Genomic DNA, 22377 nt, shown 5'->3' with positions numbered 1-22377 from the left:
CCGTCAGTGACCGAAAGAACAAAGAAATAATACAGTTTTATAACAATTTATTTATTTCCTATATTAAGGTACTATAAAACAGTACATTTCTAAAAAAAAAAAAAAAAGTAGAAAAATACTAAATAAATGTCTAACTTTACACAAATGAAAGAGACATTTCCAGAGAAAAATAAAAAAATATATGTACATTAATAAACACTTGGGTTTAAAGTAAGAGTGTCCTTTTACTGAAGAGTAAAACATGCTTAATAACGCAGGAGTGTGTCGAATCTTATTTCTGCCAGGAAAGAAAAAGATGTTAGGATTGATTAAAAAAACAAAAACACTGCCGTTAAGTCAAAATAATGATGTAATTAAAACACAGCTAAAAAAAAATTAATGATTTAAAAACTAAACATTCAACTTTTGAGTCGTTTTTTTGACACTGATGGAGAAAACTCCAAGTTAATATTAATAAAATGTTTCCCTTTATAATGAAAAAGAAGCTTCTCCACAAATAATAATTCATTTAAATAAAATGGCACGGGTTAGTCTTCAGCTGTTTCTGGTTCTGTATGTCGACACAGATAATAATAATAATAATGATGATAATGATAATAATAATATTACTGTCTTCCTGCTGTTGGCTGTGGATGCTGCTGCAGGACAACACGTCCATGGGGGTGAGTCTTCTTACTACAAAAGTGCCAAAACATACAGTCTGTCTCCACGTCATGCTCCGATCGATCGGGACAAAGTCTTTGGTTTGAATCGGCGATCGGCTCGCTCAGCGTCTGGAGTCCAGTCCAGTCCTTCAAAAAATAAAAAATCCTCCAGCCGTCGAGCGGAACACGTGAACAAAGTACCTCAGAAGCCATCGAGTGGTCCAGATGTTGTGGTTACCATAGTTACCATGGAGCAATGTTCCCGAAGTTAGCGGTTGCCACGGGCTGCTGTCGCTGTAGGTGTTTCGAAGGTACCGGTTACAAGTGACAAGCCAGTGGTTGCTGCAGTAACCAGGCAACAGTGAGTGGTTACCATAGTTACCACCGGTTGCTCTGGAGTGAAGTGGTTGCCATACTTACTGTAGTTTTTGGCCGTCAAGAGCTCAGCTGTGTTATAGTTCGTTCTACAATCCAGAGCAGTTCTAGGTTCTACGAGCCATTAGCTATGGAAGCACTCAGTGGTTACCATGGTTACCAGTGCCATCGCTTTAGAATCCAGTGGTTTACCCGGCTACAGGAAGCTATGTGTGTGAAGCAGTGGTTAGCATGGATACCAGGAAACAGCGCTGCTACATCTACCTGTGCCCTCGAACACACAGGTTACCATAGTGACAGAGGAGTGTGCTCTGGAACTCAGCGGTAACCATTGTTACCAGTGTTCTCCACCTGAGGGGTTACCACAGACCAGCACCTCAATTGTCGCTCCACCACCTAGTCCAATATTTTTTTTTAATTCCTCCAGGTATGTTTTCATGACATGAAGTTCAGGTCATGACATCACCGGGCTGATTGGCTTCAGGCGCCCCCCCCCCCCTACAATGATGCTACAGGTGGGAGTGCGTCGCCGTGCTCCTGGTGGTGGTGGTGGTGGAGCTCGGCTTTGCACACCGGCGCTGTGCTGCAGCCGAAGGACGAGACAGCCGGCGGCTCCTCGTCACCTGACAGACAAACAGGTATGAACACAGATGCTCTCGATTTGGGAGGTCATTGTTTTGGGGGGGGGGGGGTGCCTTACCCAGCCCAGAGGAAGACGATTCACTGTCAGCCAGGGAGGAGGAGTCTGCCTGGTCATGTGACAGCCCCTCCATCAGGGGGATAGACAGCTCTGAGGAGGGGACGGAGGAATCGTAGATGCCTGAATCTCGGGGAGGCGGGAGTTCTGGAGCCGAGGGACGCCCTTCCTCTGCCTGAATTGGGACAGAGCTCACCTCCTCCTGGAGAATAGAGGGAGCTGAGGAGGACGAGGAGGATGTAGACTCCTCAGGTAGAAGTCCAGATATTCCGGAAGTGGACCTGAGAGACACAGAGGGGCCTCATGTTACCTGCTGTGAGATTAAATGACAAACAAGGCAGGAAGAAACTGAAATGAAGTGTTGCTTTACCTTGAAGTGGATGCCAGCATGGACAAGGAGCCATGTGGCAGGCCTGGACTAGGACACAGACCAGGACTGGGACAAAAACCTGGACTGGGACAAAGACCCGGACTGGGACAGAGGCCAGGGCTGGGACTGTGACTCGGTCTGCGGCTGAGGCTTGGGCTAGAGCCAGGGGCCAGCAGGAGCATGTTCCTCCTGGCTGCTCCGTCCCCTCCCTCCAGGGACGGCGTCCTCACCACCACCTCATTCAGGACCAGTCCCGAGTCGAACCTCTGATCTGGCTGAGAAGAGGAGGAGCAGTGAGGCTTCGGGGGCGGGCTTGGAGCCGGACCATGGTGGAGTTTGGTGGCGGAAGAGGAGTCGGACGTGGATGAGGGCCCTGCTGCGGGAGCCAGCTGCTTTTCGAACCAGTCTGGGTTCTGGCTGATGTGCTGGTGCATGTTGCAAATGGACACGTAGAGCGAGCGTCCGGACTTGCTTCTGAAGTAGTTCCTCCTGGAGACGTTGAGAGGCTGCTGCTGCTCACGCTCTGCCAGGCTGGACTGACCGGAGTGGAGCCGACTGAAGAGCTGAGGCAGCTGGTCCATCAACTTAAACCTGAACACACAGCGATAAGGGGACGGATCAGGCTGCGGCTATGATTCATTCTTATTAACAATCAGCGATTGATTTACGTGTGAACACACCTGGGAGCCAGACTCAGCATGGTGGGGATGTCGTTCTCGGTCGAATAGTCAAAGTAAACCGTCATGTAGCGGTCCAGCTCCTGAGCCCTGCCGCCCTCGCTCTGCTTCGCCAGACGCAGCTTCTCTGCTATCATGGCTACGCTGACGATGAACAGGTCACTGCCCGACCCACCAATGGGAGAGCTGCTGCTGCTGCTGCTCCCGTTACTGCGACGACTGACCGGCGTTTTCCCTCGGCGGCTCTTCTTCTCCACATAGTAGCTGCAGGAAGACGAGTGAAGAAGTGTTTTTCCACACTTGCAAAAATGCGTTTCATACTGATGGTTTTTGGTTTTGATCACAGAAAAGTATGCTTCCATTCCATTTCTGTCTTTATATTTGTGTTCTCATGGCTGTGCTGTTTCCATGGAGACAACAGACTCACACTCCCTAAAACTGAAATCTTCCAACTAGTATTCTACTATTCCAACTCATTCATGCAGTATTTTAGCAGCACCTAGTGGCCACTGGTGGGACTGCATGCAGCTGAAGTCACACTGTACCGTAAGCCTTTGGAACAGACGGTGATGATGAAGTTTGCGTCGTCCAGCTGTCTGCTGAGCCACGACATCTGACCCTCCTTACACATCTCCAGGTGTTCCCACAGGTCCAACACGACCTGAGCAGGAAGCATCCGTTTGTAATGTTTAGAAAAAAAAAAGATTTCTGCTGATGATGATGATGATGATGATGATGGTCGAGGTTTCTCACCTCACAGTTACAGAAGTCCTGCAGGAAGTAGGCGAAGCTCTGGATGACGCTGGTGTGTTTGGGACAGTCTCTGTTGGAGTAACAGATGAAGACTTTGGGGCGGGGCCACGGCCGCTCTGCGTTCAGCGCTGCACTGTGATTGGACGACTCGCTGCTCTCCTCGTCCAGCTGACTGTAGATGTTTTCTGAAAGAAAAGAAAGATTCATAATTAAAAAATGAACACACACACACACACACACACATGATTTTAGCCAACGCCTCTTCTACCTTGCTGCTTCTTGCGACACATGACAGTGAAGAGGGTGGCGAAGGCAGACATGATGACCAGAGGCACGGTGATGGCCATGGCACGGATAGGCCCCGCCCAGGGGGAGTGGACTGCAGGATGGAACAGCATGAGACCAATGATGCACATAAAACATGTTTTCCTGAACATTCTGACTCAGAAATGACCTTTATGTCTGGATTAATCAATCAAGACTTGGGATAAAAATAATGTTAAACCATTATGTAACAATAGAACAAACAGAGAAGAGTCAAAAACAGGCGTTTGACCTGGACACTGCTAAAATCGCTCTCCACACTGGGAAGGAGCCACTTTATAAATCTTTTAAAATTAGACTACTGCAACTCCCTATATATTGGAATTGGACAGTCAGAGCTTCACCGTCTGCAGCTGGTCCAAAACGCAGCGGCTCGGCTTCTCACCGGGACAAAAAAAGCGCGAGCACATCACGCCAGTGCTTTCCTCACTTCACTGGCTACCGGTGAAGCACAGAATTGATTTTAAGATTCTTTTATTCGTTTTTAAGTGCTTGCATGGCCTGGCCCCGGACTATTTATCAGACCTCCTGGTAGTGCATCGGCCCTCCAGAGCTCTTAGGTCTGCTCACCAAATGGCTCTGGAGGGCCTCCGATCTCTTTTAAAAACTAGAGGTGACCGGGCCTTCTCAGTCGTGGCTCCCACTCTGTGGAACGCTCTGCCTCTAGCTGTGCGGTCGGCACCATTTAGCACAGTTACTATGACGAACACCAAGATTCATCTGCAGCCTTAGACAGTGTGTGTGTGTGTGTGTGTGTGTGTGTGTGTGTGTCTCACCCTGGCTGACATGGTACTGAGTTTGCCTCCTGGTTGTGTTGCTGTCATCTTTCAACTGAGAAAAAAGAAAATGGAGTCAATATATAAACAAAAAATAAAGAGGAGACAAATCCAGGGTCGCTGCTGCTGCTGTAAACATCTGTCAGGTGATCAGACTGAACGGAGCTCAGACCTGTGCTGCGTTTAATGTACCTCTATAGTGTAGGTTCCTGGAGAGACGTCCTGGAGGACACACGTCGTTCTGGCCTGGTTTACATCCTGCAAACAGTTAACGTATTAAAAACAACTGCACAAAATGTTTTTCACATGTACGTAAGGACTTCGCATGCTCAGATGTTTGCAGACGGACGGAGCTGCGTGTGTGTGTTTGTGTGTTTGTCTGCTCAGGCAGAGCGCTACCTGCCAGTTCACAGTAACAGGACAGGTGCGCCTCAGTCTCTTTATTCTTTTTCACAACAGAATGAATGCCTCCAGTCACAAAAGGGGGTTTCAATGCAGCTTCCAGTGTGGACATGAACACTTGGAAGACACTTCAGAGCTGGATTTACAGTCTCTAAACAACTTAATGCATGAAAGAAAGTGTGTGTAGTCAGTCCAGAAGAAGAGAGGCGGAGTGAAAGGGTTTTTAAACCATCTCTGCAAAGAGAGACCGGTGAAGTGGTCTTACTGGTTTGCAGCGCTGCAGTCTGAAGGGTCCGTCCTGCCTCAGTTTGTAGTACAGGTAGTAGAAGTGGAAGCCAAAGGAGGCCGGAGCCTGATCGAACGCCACGTGAAGGTTTAATCCCAGCTGAGAGACGTTCAGGGTCTTTGGCTTCCAGACTGCACAGAAACAAAACGCAGAGTGTTGCTGATGCAGATGCTTCATTTTTGGAGCTTATACGATGCATTCAAGGACCAGTCCAGAAACGTGTCTTCCTGTTATCATAGTTTTTGGCTCATTTTTCTTGCTCGGATGTGTCGACAGTGTAAAAGCGTGGTGTGAGCAGCTGATGTGATCATTTCAAAGAGGAGCGTTTGTTTGTGCAGCATCTAATTTATAACACACTGATGTGAGAACAACACACAGACCAAAGGACCGAACAGCGCAGCCCGGCTCGACATGTGGCTCTGGTTATGACGACGACACTGAGGAACTTACATGGTTTGCAGACCAGGTTGTCTGATCCGAGGAGGACTTCACAAGCTGTTAGAGAAACACACACAGATGGTTAGACGGTGGGTCTGTTCTGCTCTTGTTGTTCAGCCTCGTCTTTGTTTCAGCTCTAAAGAGGTCAACATGTTCTGTCTTGTTTCCAACATGCAGGTCAGCAGCCAGAGTTAGCTGTTTGTTGGTGGAAGAGCGCAGACACTAAAACACGGAGTGACTGTTTTAACCCTCATGGACTGTTCACAAACACTACCCTTATGTGTTGTTCGGGACAAAAACGTCCCCTAACTTTAACGGTTTTAAAAATATATCAGATAAATATTTTTTTGAAATTTTTTTGCATAGACCTTTTTAAAGAAAAAATCATTTTCCCCCAGGATTTTAACCCTTTAATCACCAATTTTATAAGGGGTGGTGCTAAAAATTGGAAAAAAACACACAAAATGGCTCATTTTTAATAGTAAAGGTGAATGTGGACTGGATTTTTTTTAACCTTTATTACAGTCTTGGTCATGTCAAACATCAGTAAAAAAATTTATTGCATTATTAGTTTTTGCACAGCACTGGATTTTCTTTTTTTCTCCCATTTTGTCCCATAGACTTACATTATAAACACACTTTTTTTGACTGCACAGCCATGGCACTACATAATCATGCATTCTTGATTGTTGGTGGTTTACCCTGTTGGTAGGAGGTAACATTTGTGATTTTTACAGTTAACAACTTAATGACCATATTAACTGTAAAAATCACAAATTAATTAATTAATAATAAAAGGTCAATGCAAAAAAATTTCAAAAAAATATTTATCTGATATATTTTTAAAACCGTTAAAGTTAGAGGACGTTTTTGTCCCCGAACAACACATTAGGGGGTAAAATTTGCCCACAGTGTACTGTTGACCTATGAAAAATTTTAAAATCATATTAACAAAATTTATGTAAAATTAAGCTTGTTGAGCAAAAATGATTCAATTTGTTCACATATTGACAAAGTTATGGCCAAAATAAACAGAAAGATTACTCTCAGAGGACAAAAATGTCCCGAACAGTGCATGAGGGTTAACCACAGTTCAGCTGACAGGTATTGAACGTCTCCTTGTTAATTCATAAAACATTTGGATATTTTAAAGTCAAATTTTCAAATTAATTCAAAGTCATTCGAGCCGTGAGAGCTGCAACAAGGATGGTTTTAATCACTAAAAAAGACGAGATTAAATTAATCACTGATCAATTCTGACTTGATGAGAGGAGTGAGACTCACAGTTAGTCCTGAGGAAGGATGGAGGGAAGAAACTCTCGTTCATCAGGGATGGAAAAGGAACGACACGAACCATGTAGTCGGTGTCAAAGGTCAACCCGCTGAAGGGCTGACTGCTCAGCTTCTGAGTGAGGGACACCAAAAACACAACACAACCAGACTGTCAACACTCAGGGGGGGAGAAGGTTTTAGGTTTAATATCAAGAGTTAATAAAAACTCTGCTTCAGGAGTGATGCACGCTGAGGTCACTGTGACGTCACCTGCAGCGCTAAAGAAGATAAAAACGGCGTACAGTGGAGCAGGCAGAACGTCACCGAACACATGACACGGCACGGCAATTATTTAAAAGGCTTCAGGCCCACAGATGTTTGAAAGATAACACAATATGAACACAATGAGATCTGCACCAAAGAATGGTGTTTTCATCTTCGTCCAGGTGTCTGCCTGCGAGCACAAACACGCATCCAGAGGATATGGAGACAGCTCCACCTCTGAACTTCCTGTTCCATATGGAGACAGCTCCACCTGCCACCAAAGTCAGCTCTGATATAAAATCACATGTATCAACACTTTAATGTGCTTCATTGGTCGACAGGCGGGTGTAAATCATGATGTTGTCCTGCTCATAGAGCACGGTGTTGGTGAACTGATCGATAAGGGGCTCTGATGTATCCCGAAACGAATCAAAGCTGAGCTTTTTGGTCGTACCGTGTTCCTGTAGGAGAAGTTGAGCTGCCGCGGGTCTTTGAGGATGAGGTGCTGACACTGTTTCCCCTCTGGGTTCTTGTCCTCCAGGTAAACTCTGAAGCCCTTAACGTGTTCGATTCCTGCGGAGACACAACGACAGGACGTTCAGCCTCACAAACCTTTTCTCTCCTCGTCTCCTTCTTTGCCTCCTTGTTTCCTCCCCCCCTCTCTCCTCCTGCCTGAAAACACACATCTGTCTTGTAATTACACCTTTACGTTCAGCGGACATGTTTTTCTGATCATCTCTGCAAGAAAGAGAGAGTGAGGGCGAGCGAGGGCGAGCGAGCGGCGGTAGAACAGGTTTGTCTGTCTTCAGGCACATTTCTGAACACCTCTGTCGTTCAGTGAGAGGAGGTTTTGCATGTTAACAGCAGCAGCGGAGTGTGTGTGTGTGTGTGTGTGTGTGTGTGTGTGTGTGCGCTCGCTGTCTCTGCATGTTTCAGCCTTCATTAAAGTTGATTTACTAGACAAATATCACAACAACGTGCTCAGATGAAGGACGGTACTGATGGCAGCCATGTTTAATGCAGCACATGGACACAGCTACACACACACTCGTTCTTGTGGTGTGTGTGTGTGTGTGTGTGTGTGTGTGTGCAGTTTGTGCTTTGAACTGCTCAGCAGGTTGTCAGGAGGATATCTGGCAGACAGATTTTGTAAAACTGGAACATTTCTGGAAGTTTTCTGCCTGTGAGAAAACAACAGGCTGTTTTGTCAAAGCCAGAGAGAGAGAGAGAGAGAGAGAGAGAGAGGTTCACCTTACACTGAGCGCACACACACACACACACATTCCTTCACGGTCAAATCGTGGTATTGTTGTGTGTGATGTGATCCCCTCTCTCTCTCTCTCTCTCTCTCTGGGCCTGATCAAAGGGACACATGGAGCCGGGTAATCTTTCGGATTTCAGCGCTTTGAAAGGGTTTATACTTCCTCGTGCTTCCTCCCTCGTCTCTTTTGGGGGAATTTGTGACAGGTGAACAGCACAGGTGAACAGACCGTACCAAGTGGACTTGGAGACCAGTGGACAACCACGGCGGCCTGATCCTCACAGGCCAGATGACTGAAGGAAACGTTGGAGACTTCATGGATCACATGTTTGCCCAAAGGGTAGTTCAATGAACAGTCTGTGAGGAGGAGACAGAGACAACCACAGTTATTACAGATGTTTCTGACCTGCTGATCACCCCTGTGTCGTTTTCATGTGCTCGTCGTGGACCTCACAGCTTCATGAGAGACTTTCAGGGCTACACACATGACTGGAGGAGTCAGACATCAGGAGGAGGAAGAGGACTCAGTGTCCAGGCGATGACAGGCCATACTGTTAGCATTAGCACAGACTCAATCGCTGTCCGGACCCGTCATCAGTGCTATAAACCTTCATTAATTCAATCACTATGAGCTTTGTCACCATGCCCCCAACATTTCGCTCAAAGATATGGAAGAGGAAGAGGAAGAGGAGGAGGAGGAGCAGGAGACGGAGGAGCAGCCAGCCATGAAGTGAGCTGGGAGAAAAGCTGGACTTAACATGCAGAAAGAAAAGGGGCGTGAGCTCAGACACGACTGACTGCTCCTCTTTCCTCCTGCCAACCACCTCCTGAATGAAGGTGAGGAAGAGGGGGAGGAAGACGGTGGAGAGGAGAAGAGCTTATAAAGGATGGAGAAGGCCGAAAGGAGGGCTAGAAGAACGTGGGACACAAGTCACTGCTCCTCTTCCTCTTTAAAGTGAGGTCATGTTCAGGGCAAAAGGAGAAGGTCACAGCTGGTTGCTTCCCTTCCTCCTCCTCCTCCTCCTCGTCTTCATCCTCAGTCCTCTATAGGATATAAGGAGGAGAGGAAGGTCACAGTTAGCTACTCCTCTTCCTCTTTTTCTAATCTTTATGTTCTGATGAAGCAGCAGAGAAACAAGTGAGGGCCAAAGTTCACAGGATGAAGAGGAAAGCACCTCCTCTTCCTCACTCCAGTTTAACAACAGATGAAGGAGAACTGGCCTGTATGTCACACATGCTGCATTTATGGACAATCTGACAATTCCAAGGCCGATGAAGACAGTCAAAGAGCTGCTCATCATTTTTAAACTAATGTTAATCAAACAGCTGCTGGGGACTATTTTCAGCGGCGGATGAATCCACATTTGACACACTGCTCATAGTGAATCAGTGGAATCAGTGGGCTTTACGTGCTAAATATATATCACTGGACTTGCTGATCTCATCACCTTCCATTAGTGACCTGCTGGAGGTCAAAGGTCACCTCCCCCCCCCCCCTTGTCATGACATCACATCAGAGAGAGCGGGACAGAGGAAGCCTGTGACTCATCCATTCTTCCATCCGCCTTCATCCTCCAAACAGCTGGAGGAAAGGAACCACTGAGGTGTGTCACCCCTCACCACCATCAGCACACACACACACACACACACACACACACACACACACACAATGAGCAGGCTCTGATTGTCATGCTAACAACACCTCAGCGCTCAGCTTTAGCTTGAAGTGTGTGAATTTCAACCGTTTCCGTTCCTGTTCTCATAAGAAGAGAACGCATCATAGTTTCAGAGTCACATGACCATGGCCAACATAATGCGTGTAAAGATTAAATTAAGGTGAATCGTTTCTGTGCTGAAGAAAAAGTTGACGGAGCGGCTCAGCAGAGTCAGAGTTCGACACTTTGAGAGCTGGCTTCGCTCAGTTTGATCCGGAGATTGTTCCGTACAGGAGCTAGTTAGCTTAGCATAAGGAATAACCAATAAACATTTGAAAACACAGAGTTTGGCCACAGAGAATTTAAGATTTATAGATGACAAAATGATGAGGAAAGCAATACATACACTGATATAATGAAACTAAGATTCTTATTTTTTGTCATTTATGGCAAATGTATAATGATATTTCATCAGAAGAGACTTAAAGTGTAAAATTTAGTCCTAAAGTTACAGACTTCTTGAGATGAATTATCCTAAAATAGTTTTTCTTCCACACACACGCACAAAAAGGGGAAACTGAACAAGCTTCCTCGCTCATGGTCACGGACAAAGGCGGGAGGCAGGGATCAGCCACGGCTCAGGAACTTGACTTTTACAGAGAAAAGAACAAAAGAAGAAGAAGAGGAGGAGGAGGAGGAGCGTGCAGGAGGAGGGGATGGGTGAAGCAGGGGTGCAGATCTTCATGCTGGGCAACAAGATGGAGAGTTATAAATAGTAGGGATGTCCCGATCAGGTTTTTTTGCCCTCGAGTCCGAGTCTGAGTCATTTGATTTTGAGTATCTGCCGATACCGAGTCCCGATCCGATACTTTCTATAAAGGCACTCATTACGGCAAAACCTGGGACACAGAACCACCCTGCACAGAAGGCATTAACTTTGAGAGCCCTAATAAATATATATCCGAGTCCTGATCGGGAGGTAATGTCCGATTCCGATCGAGTCTGAAATCACGTAATCGGGCCCGATTTCCGATCACGTGATCGGATCGGGACATCCCTAATAAATATGTCCACATATTGTATGAGAAACTCACTGTCGGTTCTGAAGGTGACGGCCAGCCTGCGACCTCCGTCTGACTGCACCTGAAATTAAAGAGAATGAAACTTTTTACTTTTTTACTCCAGCACATCCTGCTATCAGTCAATATTTCTATACTCCACCGAACATCTGGAAAGAAAGCCCAAGCTCACAGAAAGAGGAGGAAGGGTGGGTGCTGGTGATGACGTAGCTGCTGACTCAGCAAACATCACGCAGTATAAATGAGATTTTAAACATCAACCACACAATGAGTGCATGTTAAGATAATAGCAAACGTCCAGTATTGTTTGTCTCTGATGCCATCACACCACACGTGATGAAATGTCACGGCAGTCCTTATCGTGGACGACTGTTAGCCAGCTTTATACGACCATGATTACTTATGCTATGCTACTTAGCACTGACTACACTCAGCATCATGGCAGCCAGGAAAACAGCAGAGAAGCTTGTTGCAGGTAGAAGAAGAAGAAGAAGAAGCTCCTCAAACGATGAAACTCTGGCGTCTGCGTGTGAGGAAAACAAGAAAAAACAAAAAACTGCTCGAGTTCTTCGTCTGCATCCGTCTAACAGGACCGGGATATCCTTCCACACTCCACCCATCAGCTCCACTCAACACAAAGCTCTGCAGATACAGTGACACACGATGAGCGGCGAGATAAGCCGAGGTGTGAACATCAGTTTCCCATGTGAGCTACGGTTACCCAGAATCCTTTTCTCTCCATCCCAGCACAAAGACGTGGACTCTCATGAGGCATGTTTCAAAGCTTTTACAGCTCTGACCTTGTTTTCATATTGCCCTGCGCGCACACACACACGCACACACACACCTTCAGGCTGGTTACAGAGGTGTCAGACTGTGGTCACACACACACAACAACCACACATTTACACCTGAAACCAATCAGACAGACACCCAACTGTGTGTGTGTGTGTTATAAAAACTGTGCTGTGCTTATTAGCAGCCACTGTACCTCTACAACCCATCCATACAAACACACACACACACGTTTTTAATTACATACTTGTGAAGTCCCTCATCGGCGTACAGCGTTGCCGAGCCTTTAAAACAAACACTAAAGTCGACCCTAAAACCTGCTTATAACCATCAAACAACCCTTTGAAGAAGTGACGGTCCTCAGAAGAATAAGAAAAAACAACACACAGTTTCATCTTATCATGTTCTTATTAATGACACGCTTCCCCTTCAGCTGGGCTCTGAGGCTGACCTTCGACCTGCAGAGGTTTGTGTGCTGCTGTGTGCTCGGACGTCCCGCTGCCACCATGAATTGGAAGCTAATTAAAATCAAGGGAAGTTTTTCACTGACAGCAGCCTTCCTGATTCTGTGGGCCGAAGCTCGACCCTTCCCCCAAAAAGCCCCTTTTCTGCTGCAAACTCTCCCACAGCAAAGCACCACGACGAGCACATGTGTGGAGGATGTTAGAGTCATGCATGCTGAGGGACTACTGGGCTACTTCTGCAGAAGCAATACATCCACATTAAAGCAGGTAACTGTCCTCCTTCCTGGGCTGAGGAATGAGAGCTACAGAAAACCAGAGATGAAGAAAAAAATGCTCCATCAGTGGCATAAAGTCAGAAGATAGACCCAAATCCTGCTGCCCTGATAACTAGTCCAACAAATCTCACTTCAAATTTGGACAAAAATCGACTGCAAAAAATAACATTCTGCAAAAACACAAAGATTCTCCTATGTTTTCATGATCGACTCCCACGTGAGCAGCAGTCACATGACACAAATTCAGTGAGTATCTGGCTGATCTACAGCTTTTTACAGCCGGTGTGGAGAAAAGTAAAAAACCGTAAAAAAAAAAATATATTCCCACTAAAAAAAGCCAAATGTCAGTGAGTAATAGTGTTTTTTTGTCCAGTGTGAACAAGGCTTTGTGTTTCTGGACGTCTACTAGAACTCCAACGGCAGCTTAGGCCCAGTTCACACTGGAGAAGGTGAATCCAGAGAGCCTTTAATACCCTGTTCACACTGGGGAAATAAATCTGGCTAAAGCGGGATTCGGGCCGCATCCAGATGTATCCAGAGTGTGAACACCTCAAATCCGGCTGTATCCAGTTTGATTTCTCAAATGTGGCTCAGGTGTGAACGCAAATGTGGCTAGCGAATCCGGCTAGCGATGTGATACTTCCGGGGGAGCGACACGGGACAAAAAAACTGCACGACACATGCACACACGCGGTCTGAACAGCCTGAACAGACTCTGTATATTAAGAGGCGCCACCTAGTGGTTTGGAGGACCGCAAACAAGCTGGATTAAGCTTGTAATATACAGAGTCCGTTCAGGTTACGAAGGACCGCGTGTGAGCATGCGTTGTGCGTTTTTTTGTCCCGTGTTGCTCACTCTTTAGTTTTTTTTTGGTTTAAAAAGCAGTTTATTTTCTTTTGTAGCCCTGTGGAAAATAAACTTGGGGCAAAGCTGTCGTAGTTCGACGTAGTTACACACGGCTTTTGTATGCGACCCGGAAGTATGGCATCGCTAGCCGGATTCAGTAGCTGCATTTCCGTTCAGACCTGAGCCACATTTGAGCCTCCGAGAGGTGGATCCAGATCTATTCAGATATATCCGGATTTGTGTTGACATCTCCAGATACGGTCCGAATCCCGCTCTAGCCGGATTGATTTCCCCAGTGTGAACGGGGTATAAGAGAATCAAACACACTTCCTCAGAAATCAGAAATCTGAGTACATGACAGAGAGAGGCCAGATCCACCGCTGCCTCCTGACAAACACAACGGTATTCCACCTTTACTAACACCTCACACGGGGCTAAAGTCAGCAGCTGCAACACTCATCTCTGAAAGTCTCTCCAACCGTGTGCACCGCCAGTTAAACCGCACGCCGCCTCGAGCCAAACTTTCATTCTTCACAGCAGACGGAGTTTTCTTCTCTCCTGCTGCCAGGTGTTTCTCCCTGCTAATGATCGTTATGCTCCTACAGATGCACACAAAAAACACCCCCCGAGGCCCGAGCAGCCCGAGTCACCTCAGTAAACAACCGAGAATAAAAGAAAGACAAAAAGACTGAAGAACAGCTCGTTATAACAAACTAAATGTAGCTGAGGAGGAGCCGTCCGACATCCAGCAGGACTGTTCTACAAACCCGAAACCCTCTGAGGAGAGAGCAGAGCTCCCTCTGGGAATCCCCGAACCACACAATCAGTTCCTGTGGTAATCAGACAGCTAATTGCAGGCTAAGCTAGCTGAAACCGTAATGAATCACATCAGAGGAGGGAAGGACAGAGGGAGGGAGGAAAGGAGACAAGGAAGAAGGATGGGAGGACTCAAAAAGGGCGATAATCACCGAGCCTGCAGCGAAGGAAGGAAGGAAGGAAAGAAGAGAAGTGATCTGATTAAACAGGAACTCCTTCAATTACAGCTTTCAGGGTTCACGTAGCAAACTTCTTCTTCTCTCCCTCGTTCTGTTGGAGGCGGCCAGAACGGTTCCAGATGTGGGGACAAACTCCCAGCTGACCTTTAATCAACATGCAGATAGAGAAGGTCTGTTTGGGGAAGAAGGAATACAGACCCAGAACGTGTCCACGCTCCAGCCTACCATCAGCTTTAGACCTTTACTACCTTTTGTTGGTGGTTTCACCTTTATCAATAAGTTTTAATCAACTAAAGTAGTGCTAGAATATATTATGTGACACACACACACTTTCCTAACTGTCCTTCACACACTGTTATAAAATGTAAGTCACAAATATCCAGGATGATTAGAAATCACCAGCTTACAGCTTAGCAGCACCAACAACTCGATGAGGGTCTTTAAAGGCCTGAGGGCTAAACACTCGCTCTGTTCCTCTTAATGTCTTCCTGTTTTGTAGCACACAAACACCTCCAAACGCTCCCATATGGGTCAAACATGGCTGCACTGGCATCCGATCGGAGGCTGATAAGAAGCAGAATATTCAGCCCGCTCAGATCTTGAGGTGTCGTCTTTGTACCGGTGGTTTTAATTAACATTCATTAAAGAGTTAAAGATGGCTCGTTTGTGATTGGATCTGCCGATTGATCCCTGCTGAACAGAAACTTAACATCACGTGTGATCTCGGCTCTGCAGAAAATCCAGGAAGGAAAAACGCTGGAAACAAAAGCGGCGTGCAACAATGCAAACTCAGTGTGTGAGAGTGTGTTCGGGAGCAGCCAACCAAAGATTTCCCACTGCAGGAACAAAACCTGCAGCTTCCTCCTCCTGCATGACTGCTCTTCAATGACCCCCCACCCCTCTTCTTCATCACAAATCCTCCTCCTCCTCACCCAGGAGGAGCTGCTCCGCTCCCGCTGTGACGGTTTGTCCTTTAAGAGACTCCCCCTCTCGTTACAGAGGAAGGAGTGGGATAAATCCTGACTTCACCGTGCAGTGACTGAGCATCCGAGTCATGGGACCCACTGTCAACACCTGAGTCCGACTACAGACTACAGAAAACTGGCCTACGACTGTGTCCGAAACAGATAAACGACGAGTTCTCCTTCACATTTCCAGCAGATGAACAGAGCTTTGGAGCCAACAGAAGACGACGAGGTGTCACATCTACCCGGCAACACCTGCAAATATCACATCTCTGTAATCTAAGCTGCTGTAGATTAGGCAACCATAGATTGTGACAAACCTGTTAAGGGGTGATAGGAGGCTCCAACTGCTGAGATGCTAAAGCCAAGATGGCTGAACAGAGGGCTCGCTGTAAACATTTATTTCTGCTGTAAAGTTGGACATTTTAACATGGCTGCCTGGGGGGGTTTACTGATGTTTAGAGCATAAACTGAGCTTTAAGTTGAGGCTCAGGTGCCGTCAAGATGGCGATGACCAGAGCTTTAAACCTTAAAATTGTGCAGCAGGACGATCAATCAAGCTTTAACCAGGCCACACTTATTCTATTCTAAGCTTTTTTCATTTGTCACTTGTTATAGTGTGCACTGTAACCCTTAGAGAGAAATGACAATAAAAGAGGATTACATTTGATCAGTCTCTCTGCGACTCAACCCCACACACTGATTTATTCTGGACTCTGTACAGTTTGATGTTGACACATCCTCACTGTACTTACACTGCCTTCTGCTTGGACAGGACATTTCCTGAAAGCTGGAAAACTCATTTTTTCCTGAGAAATCCCGAGAGAACAGTGAATTAAATATAAATATATATGTATGTGTATGGTTCCAGGGCTGGTTTATGTAAGACGTGGAGCATCCATCCTCCACCTTCAGCCGGTTTCAGTCGCCAGAACAACCAGAGAACACACGTGTTTCACATTGGACGCCCACCCAGCCATGACGCCCTCTGAGGCTCTCTCTGATGTCAAAAACACACCGACGGCCCCAGAGGATGATGGGATACCCGTTTGAAAATGACGGCAGATGGATGAGGAATCCAGAGCTGCACTCTGAGAGGAGGAAGCTGAATGATTTCCTGGTGTGTCTTCCTCAGAGGAGACGGACGTGATGACTTCAGCAGATGTGTTTGAACACGGACCTGAACCATGCACCGGTCTGGAACAACTCACCAAACTAGCCTGATTTCTCAAAGATCCAGTCAAAGAACCGTGTCCTCCTCCAGCAGATCTAATAATGTGAACCCTGTATTCGACCACGCAGACCTTTGATTTTACAGACTTGAAGCTGGTCTACAGGTCTGAGGCTCCAGGGGGGCGTGATGAAATGATCTGTAACCTACAAGTGAGCTTTCCAGACCTCTAAAGGATCCAAGGATCCATCCAGGGACCAAGAACTAAGGCCCCGTTCACACTGGAGAAAGTCATTCCAGCTAGAGTAGGATTGAGCCCAGACAGCCTTTAAGCTGGATGCGTTCAGACCTATTTTCAAATCTGGCTAGCACACACCTGTGATCGCACTCAATCCGGCTTCATCCAGCATGTTTGCTGTCCTCCAAACCACTAGGTGGCGCCTCTCGTGGGTGGATCTAGCCGGATTGAAATCAAACTGGATACAGCCGGATTCGAGGTGTTCACACTCGGAAAAAACACATGTGGATTGATCTGGATGCGGCCGAATCCTGCTTAAGCCACATTTTTTCCCCAGTGTGAACGGGGTATAAGAACGACGCTCAGGAGCATATTTTTCTGTTTGTGTTCAAATCACTAATAAAAAGTAGGAGAACAGCTGGCGGCCAGTCGGTCTGTTCATGTCTAATATTAAACCTTACACAGGTACTGTGTCACCAGATCTGTTAACACTCATGTACTCGACCAATCAGTGCACACTTACATCACTTAAGGTTACATACTGCACGAGAACAGAGAAATGTGTCTTCTCGAGGTGGTTAGAGCAAAAACTAAGCTGGTTTCATACTTTACAAGTTGTCTTGAAGACGTTTAGCTGCTGAACAACAGCAGAAGAAGAAAGCAAAGCTTTGGTCCACACATGGACCGAGGAGAGCTGGAGCCAGACTCCATGATCCCCAACAGAAACAGGAAGAGGCAGACTGAGAGCCACAGACACCGAGTGTGTTACTGTGAGGACCATGTTCTGTCTGCGAGCACAGACACTGAAGCATTCTGGGTTTTGGAGTTTGGAACACCACGATAGTTAGTTAGCAAACACTTAACATGCGACAGAGAGCGGCCAGAAGGACTACAGGCTGGACAAACACTTATTCAACGCAACATCTTTTTAAAACCCTTTACACCTCAGGAAGACAAACTGACTCCGTGGACGTGTGAGGTTTCCCACAGTGCCAACACAACAGTGTCTTTGAGCTGAATGAGGGGGCAGCACTAACGATGGTCTTAAAGGGTTAAAGGGTTAGCAGCCCCTGGTACAAATGACTAATCAGTGATCAAATGCAATTTATCAGGAGTGTAAGGAAGAGTTTTATATCTTTACATTTCATCAGGGTGACATTCTCTGTTCCTATTTATCCCCCCAAAAAATAATGGGGCAAAATAAAAGGACAATAATTCAAACAACTGGCTCAAACCAGGTCTCAAGGAAACACAACACACACACACACACACACACACAGACACACACACACAGCTCTAACAACCTCACACCTGTAGAATAGCAGGTCCTCACACCCCCATTCTGCTGCCTTTGATGTGTGTGTTTCTGAAAGGAGAGGGGAAGCAGGAGAGAGAGGGGGAGGAGAGAGAGAGAGAGAGAGTGTGTGTGTGTGTGTGTGTGTGTGTGTGTGTGTCTGTGTGTGTGTGTGTGTGGGGAGGGTTTGCAGGAAGGAATGTTTCAGCAGAGTAAACAGTGTGAAGCTTCCTGTAGAAAACACTTCAAAGCCACAGAGAGGAAACTGGGATAACACACACACACACACACACACAGACACAGACACACACACACACACACAGACAGACACAGACACACAGACACACACAGAGACACACAGACACACACACACACACACAGACACAGACACACACACACACACACACACACACACAGACACACACACACACACACACACACACACACACACACACACACAGACACACAGACACACAGACACACACAGACACAGACACACACACACACACACACAGACACACACACACACACACACACAGAAAGAGACAGGCCATCAAAGGCAGGTAGGAGTCATCTATCAACACGGGGAAATTAAAACCTGTAGTGTCTGCGCTCACACACACAGACACACACACACAGACACACACACACACAGACACACACACACAGACACACACAGACGATCAGATGAACCCATTCTTCACAGAGAGGCGAGAAACAAACTTCATAAAAACTTGACTTTTAAAGCTCTGTGCTTATTTAAAGCCACTAACCCATCAACAGCACACAGATTCAAATCAGCCAGATATATTGATTATCCAGTCATCGATCAGTTTCTGGTTTTAGCTTCGATCTGCTGCTTTTCTTTGTCTAATATGAAAACACACTGAAAATATTTTGAGGTTTGAAAAACAAACACTCTGAAAAAACAACGAGCAGCTTTAATTAAAACAGATGATTAAAATCTGTTCAGGACTGAAAACCCTGCTGCCAGCTCCGAGATCTCATCACAAAAACAGGCCGAGCCCTCAGATCAGACAATAACCTGTGATTGTAGGATGACCTCTTTTTAACTGAAAGGACTTTTAGACCAGACGGGATTCATTCACGGCCAAACACAAGGCTGCAGTGAAGTGCAGAGCGGCTGCAGGCAGAGCGGCGGCGGCTGCAGGCAGAGCGGCTGCAGGCAGAGGTCAGCCTCTCCACATCCAATGTTTTCAACAGATCACACAAAAGGCAGGAAATCAGCTTTACAACCTGCAATTCACCCTGAACACACCATGGCCTGGACAACCCCCCCCCACACCCCTGGAGACCCCCAGCTCCACAGATAAGTTCAATTAATGGTAAATGTGACACAAAAACACACTTTAAACTAAAGTAGATGCATTAATTATAATGAAGAGATTAAAGCCAGAAATTCCATTTTTTCAGACGTTTATAAACTTTATTTTCATATTAATTTGTTGATTTACAAACATTATTTTTATATTAGATCTAACACCGACGCCACTTTTTAACTGATTTCTTTCCTGTGACGTCACAGATGTGGAGCCGCAGAGATGAAGGTGCAGCAGCTGCTTCGCTGGCGAAACCTGCGCCGAACTAAACTGGACCTCAGACTCACTCAGGAACCGTCCCGGCTCGGTTACTGGAAGTCTGCGTGTCCTCAGCCGAAGCAGCTTCTTTAAATTCTCCTGCACAGTTTGGTGGAAACGGCGAACCGGCGACACGCAGGTAAGAAAGGTGCCGCGACAGTTTAACACACGGCGAACACACGGCGAACACACGGCGAACACACCTCACTCCCGACCATCGATCTGATTAAAACTGACTAACTTCTCATTAACAGCAGAAGTGACACAAAAACCACGCAGCTTCCCAAAAACTGAACTTTTTTTTTTTTCCAGGAGGGGACACTTGAAGCGACGCAGAAGCTTTTTAAGCGAAACGTCGCTCGAACTTCGCCGTTACTGTTGAAATGTGACTTTTACCTTGTAGCCGCATCGGTCCTGGTTCGTTCTTCTTCTGTCGGAGGTCGTAGATCCGCAGGTGGAGAATAAAACCAGGGAAACTCCGCAGAGACAGATGAAGAAACTCCGAGGAGCCGCCATTCCTCCCGACGTCTGAGCAGCTCTGAGCGCGAGGGCAGGAGGAGCAGGAGGAGGAGGTGTGCCCGTGCGCGCGAGGGAGGGAGGCTGCGCGTGCGCGTCATAGCCACACACACACACACACACACACACACACTTTTATTTACAGGAAACCTGAAGAAGAACTACCTCCAGGAGAGCAAAGGGTTAATGACCTGCACAAAGTCCATAAAACTAGAACATTTGAAAATGTGTTTTTCTTTATTGTCTAATATCTATATGATATTTTTCATCAGTGTCTGAGAACAGGAAGCACACACACACACACACACACACACACAACAAAAACAGCCACAGTCATGATCAGAATTATTATTATTATTATTATTATTATTATTGATCCACAGCGGGCGTCAGACCATGCTGAATGACACAGGTCTGCTTTCTGTCCTTTCATGGCGTCCAAGGCTCAGACCCTCAGACAGCAGGACGCTCACTGGGTTTCCTCCTTTTAAAGCTGTTCTACAAAAATACAGAGTCAGATCTGATCACATCATCAGATCAATAAACCAGCAAAAATACAATCTGGTTATGTTTACATACATTTTATATATATATATATATATATATATATATAGATTTAGATCTCTCCCAGGGATAGAGGCACTGATATATACAAACACAACACTGCATGGATCCAATCGATCAATCACAGGTGAAGAGAATGCAGCTTTTATTATTGTGTGGATATTATAAGTGGACTACAATTCCCAGCATGCACTGGGTCTGACAGGCAGCTTTCACAGCTGGCTGTTCAATCTACTGAGGATGGATTTAACAGTTTTTTAACTAGACTCTCCTACATTATGTGCAGCGTTCTCAGATCTGGTGGGAAAACAGAACATAAAAGAAGTTTGATTTGAGGATGTCTGGTCCTAAAGTATTGATTAGGGAACGCTCTGCTTCCAGCTGCCATCGACCTCTAAAGGCAACGTGTCAGAAAATGTCTTCACATCCCTATACCTCAGCTAAAAATCCTTTTAATCATCACATATTGTTTTTTTATGTTTTTACCTGTCCAAAGGTAAAAGCAGAGTTTTGAGTATCTGACAACCAGTGGTGGAAAGTAACTAAGTATTTGTACTTCATTACTGTACTTAAGTACATTTTTATGTATTTATACTTTACTTAAGTAAAAATAATCGCACATACTTGATACTTGATAGTGTCTGTAGTTCCTTGTTCCATGTGATGAACACAGTGTGGACTGATGAGAGGTCAGACTCTGCATGGAGGTGGTGTCAAGCTGCCAGCTGTGTTTCTATAATGAGCCTCAGTCATGATGCCGGTGCTCTGGTTCAGTGAGCTAACTAGTTAGCTGCTGTCTGCTAACACAGGTCCATCCATTAATGTCTGGTTAACATGAATCATCACATGAATCTACAGCAGGAACACTGACACAGTAAACATGCTGAATGCCTGTTTGTTATCAGCAGCCTCTCTGTTCACTTGATGCCCACAGCCTGCCTCATGACACACAGACCTGTCCACAGCTGCTTCTGGACTGAACATGGACATTAACTACACATGGTCCATTTTCATGTGATTATTTTAACCTGTTCAGATCCTTTGCAATGGAAATCAATCATATATATTCAGTGTGTGAGTACTTCTACTTTAAGTACATTTAAAAGTACTTAAGACTTTTACTTAAGTAGGATTGTTGATGCAGCACTTCTACTTTTACTCGAGTATATATTTGTACTTTTACTTAAGTACCAAGCTTCAGTACTTCCTCCACCACTGCTGACAACACAAAGTTCTGCCCAGTACGCTCAGAAAGTGTCAATAACACACTTAAGAGTCATTCAGAGGATTTATATGAAAGCACCGGATGAAAAAGTAACTCAAGCTATGTGTGGAGTATAAAAATAAAAATAAACGCACTGTTGTTTTTTATATTTTAACAA

General features: G+C 45.9%; 1 protein-coding gene across 1 annotated transcript; it reads right to left on the bottom strand.

Annotated features, from left to right (window-relative positions):
- Positions 1 to 191: 191 nt before the first annotated feature.
- il17rd (interleukin 17 receptor D) lies at positions 192 to 20524 on the bottom strand. Its single transcript, XM_028429583.1, has 16 exons — positions 20312 to 20524; positions 11289 to 11337; positions 8774 to 8896; positions 7733 to 7851; positions 7027 to 7147; positions 5755 to 5799; positions 5284 to 5435; positions 4809 to 4874; positions 4617 to 4671; positions 3785 to 3895; positions 3517 to 3701; positions 3309 to 3424; positions 2767 to 3027; positions 2087 to 2677; positions 1720 to 1997; positions 192 to 1642 (listed from the first exon to the last, which is right to left on the bottom strand). The coding sequence occupies exons 1-16, from the start codon at positions 20429 to 20431 to the stop codon at positions 1518 to 1520; spliced, it is 2517 nt and encodes an 838-aa protein (XP_028285384.1). The 5' UTR covers positions 20432 to 20524; the 3' UTR covers positions 192 to 1517.
- Positions 20525 to 22377: the final 1853 nt, after the last annotated feature.

This window comes from Parambassis ranga, chromosome 18 (genome assembly GCF_900634625.1).
Source record: "Parambassis ranga chromosome 18, fParRan2.1, whole genome shotgun sequence".
Taxonomy (NCBI): Eukaryota; Metazoa; Chordata; class Actinopteri; family Ambassidae; genus Parambassis; species Parambassis ranga.
Note: the sequence above shows the minus strand (reverse complement) of the source record. Positions and strands in the feature narration are given on the sequence as shown.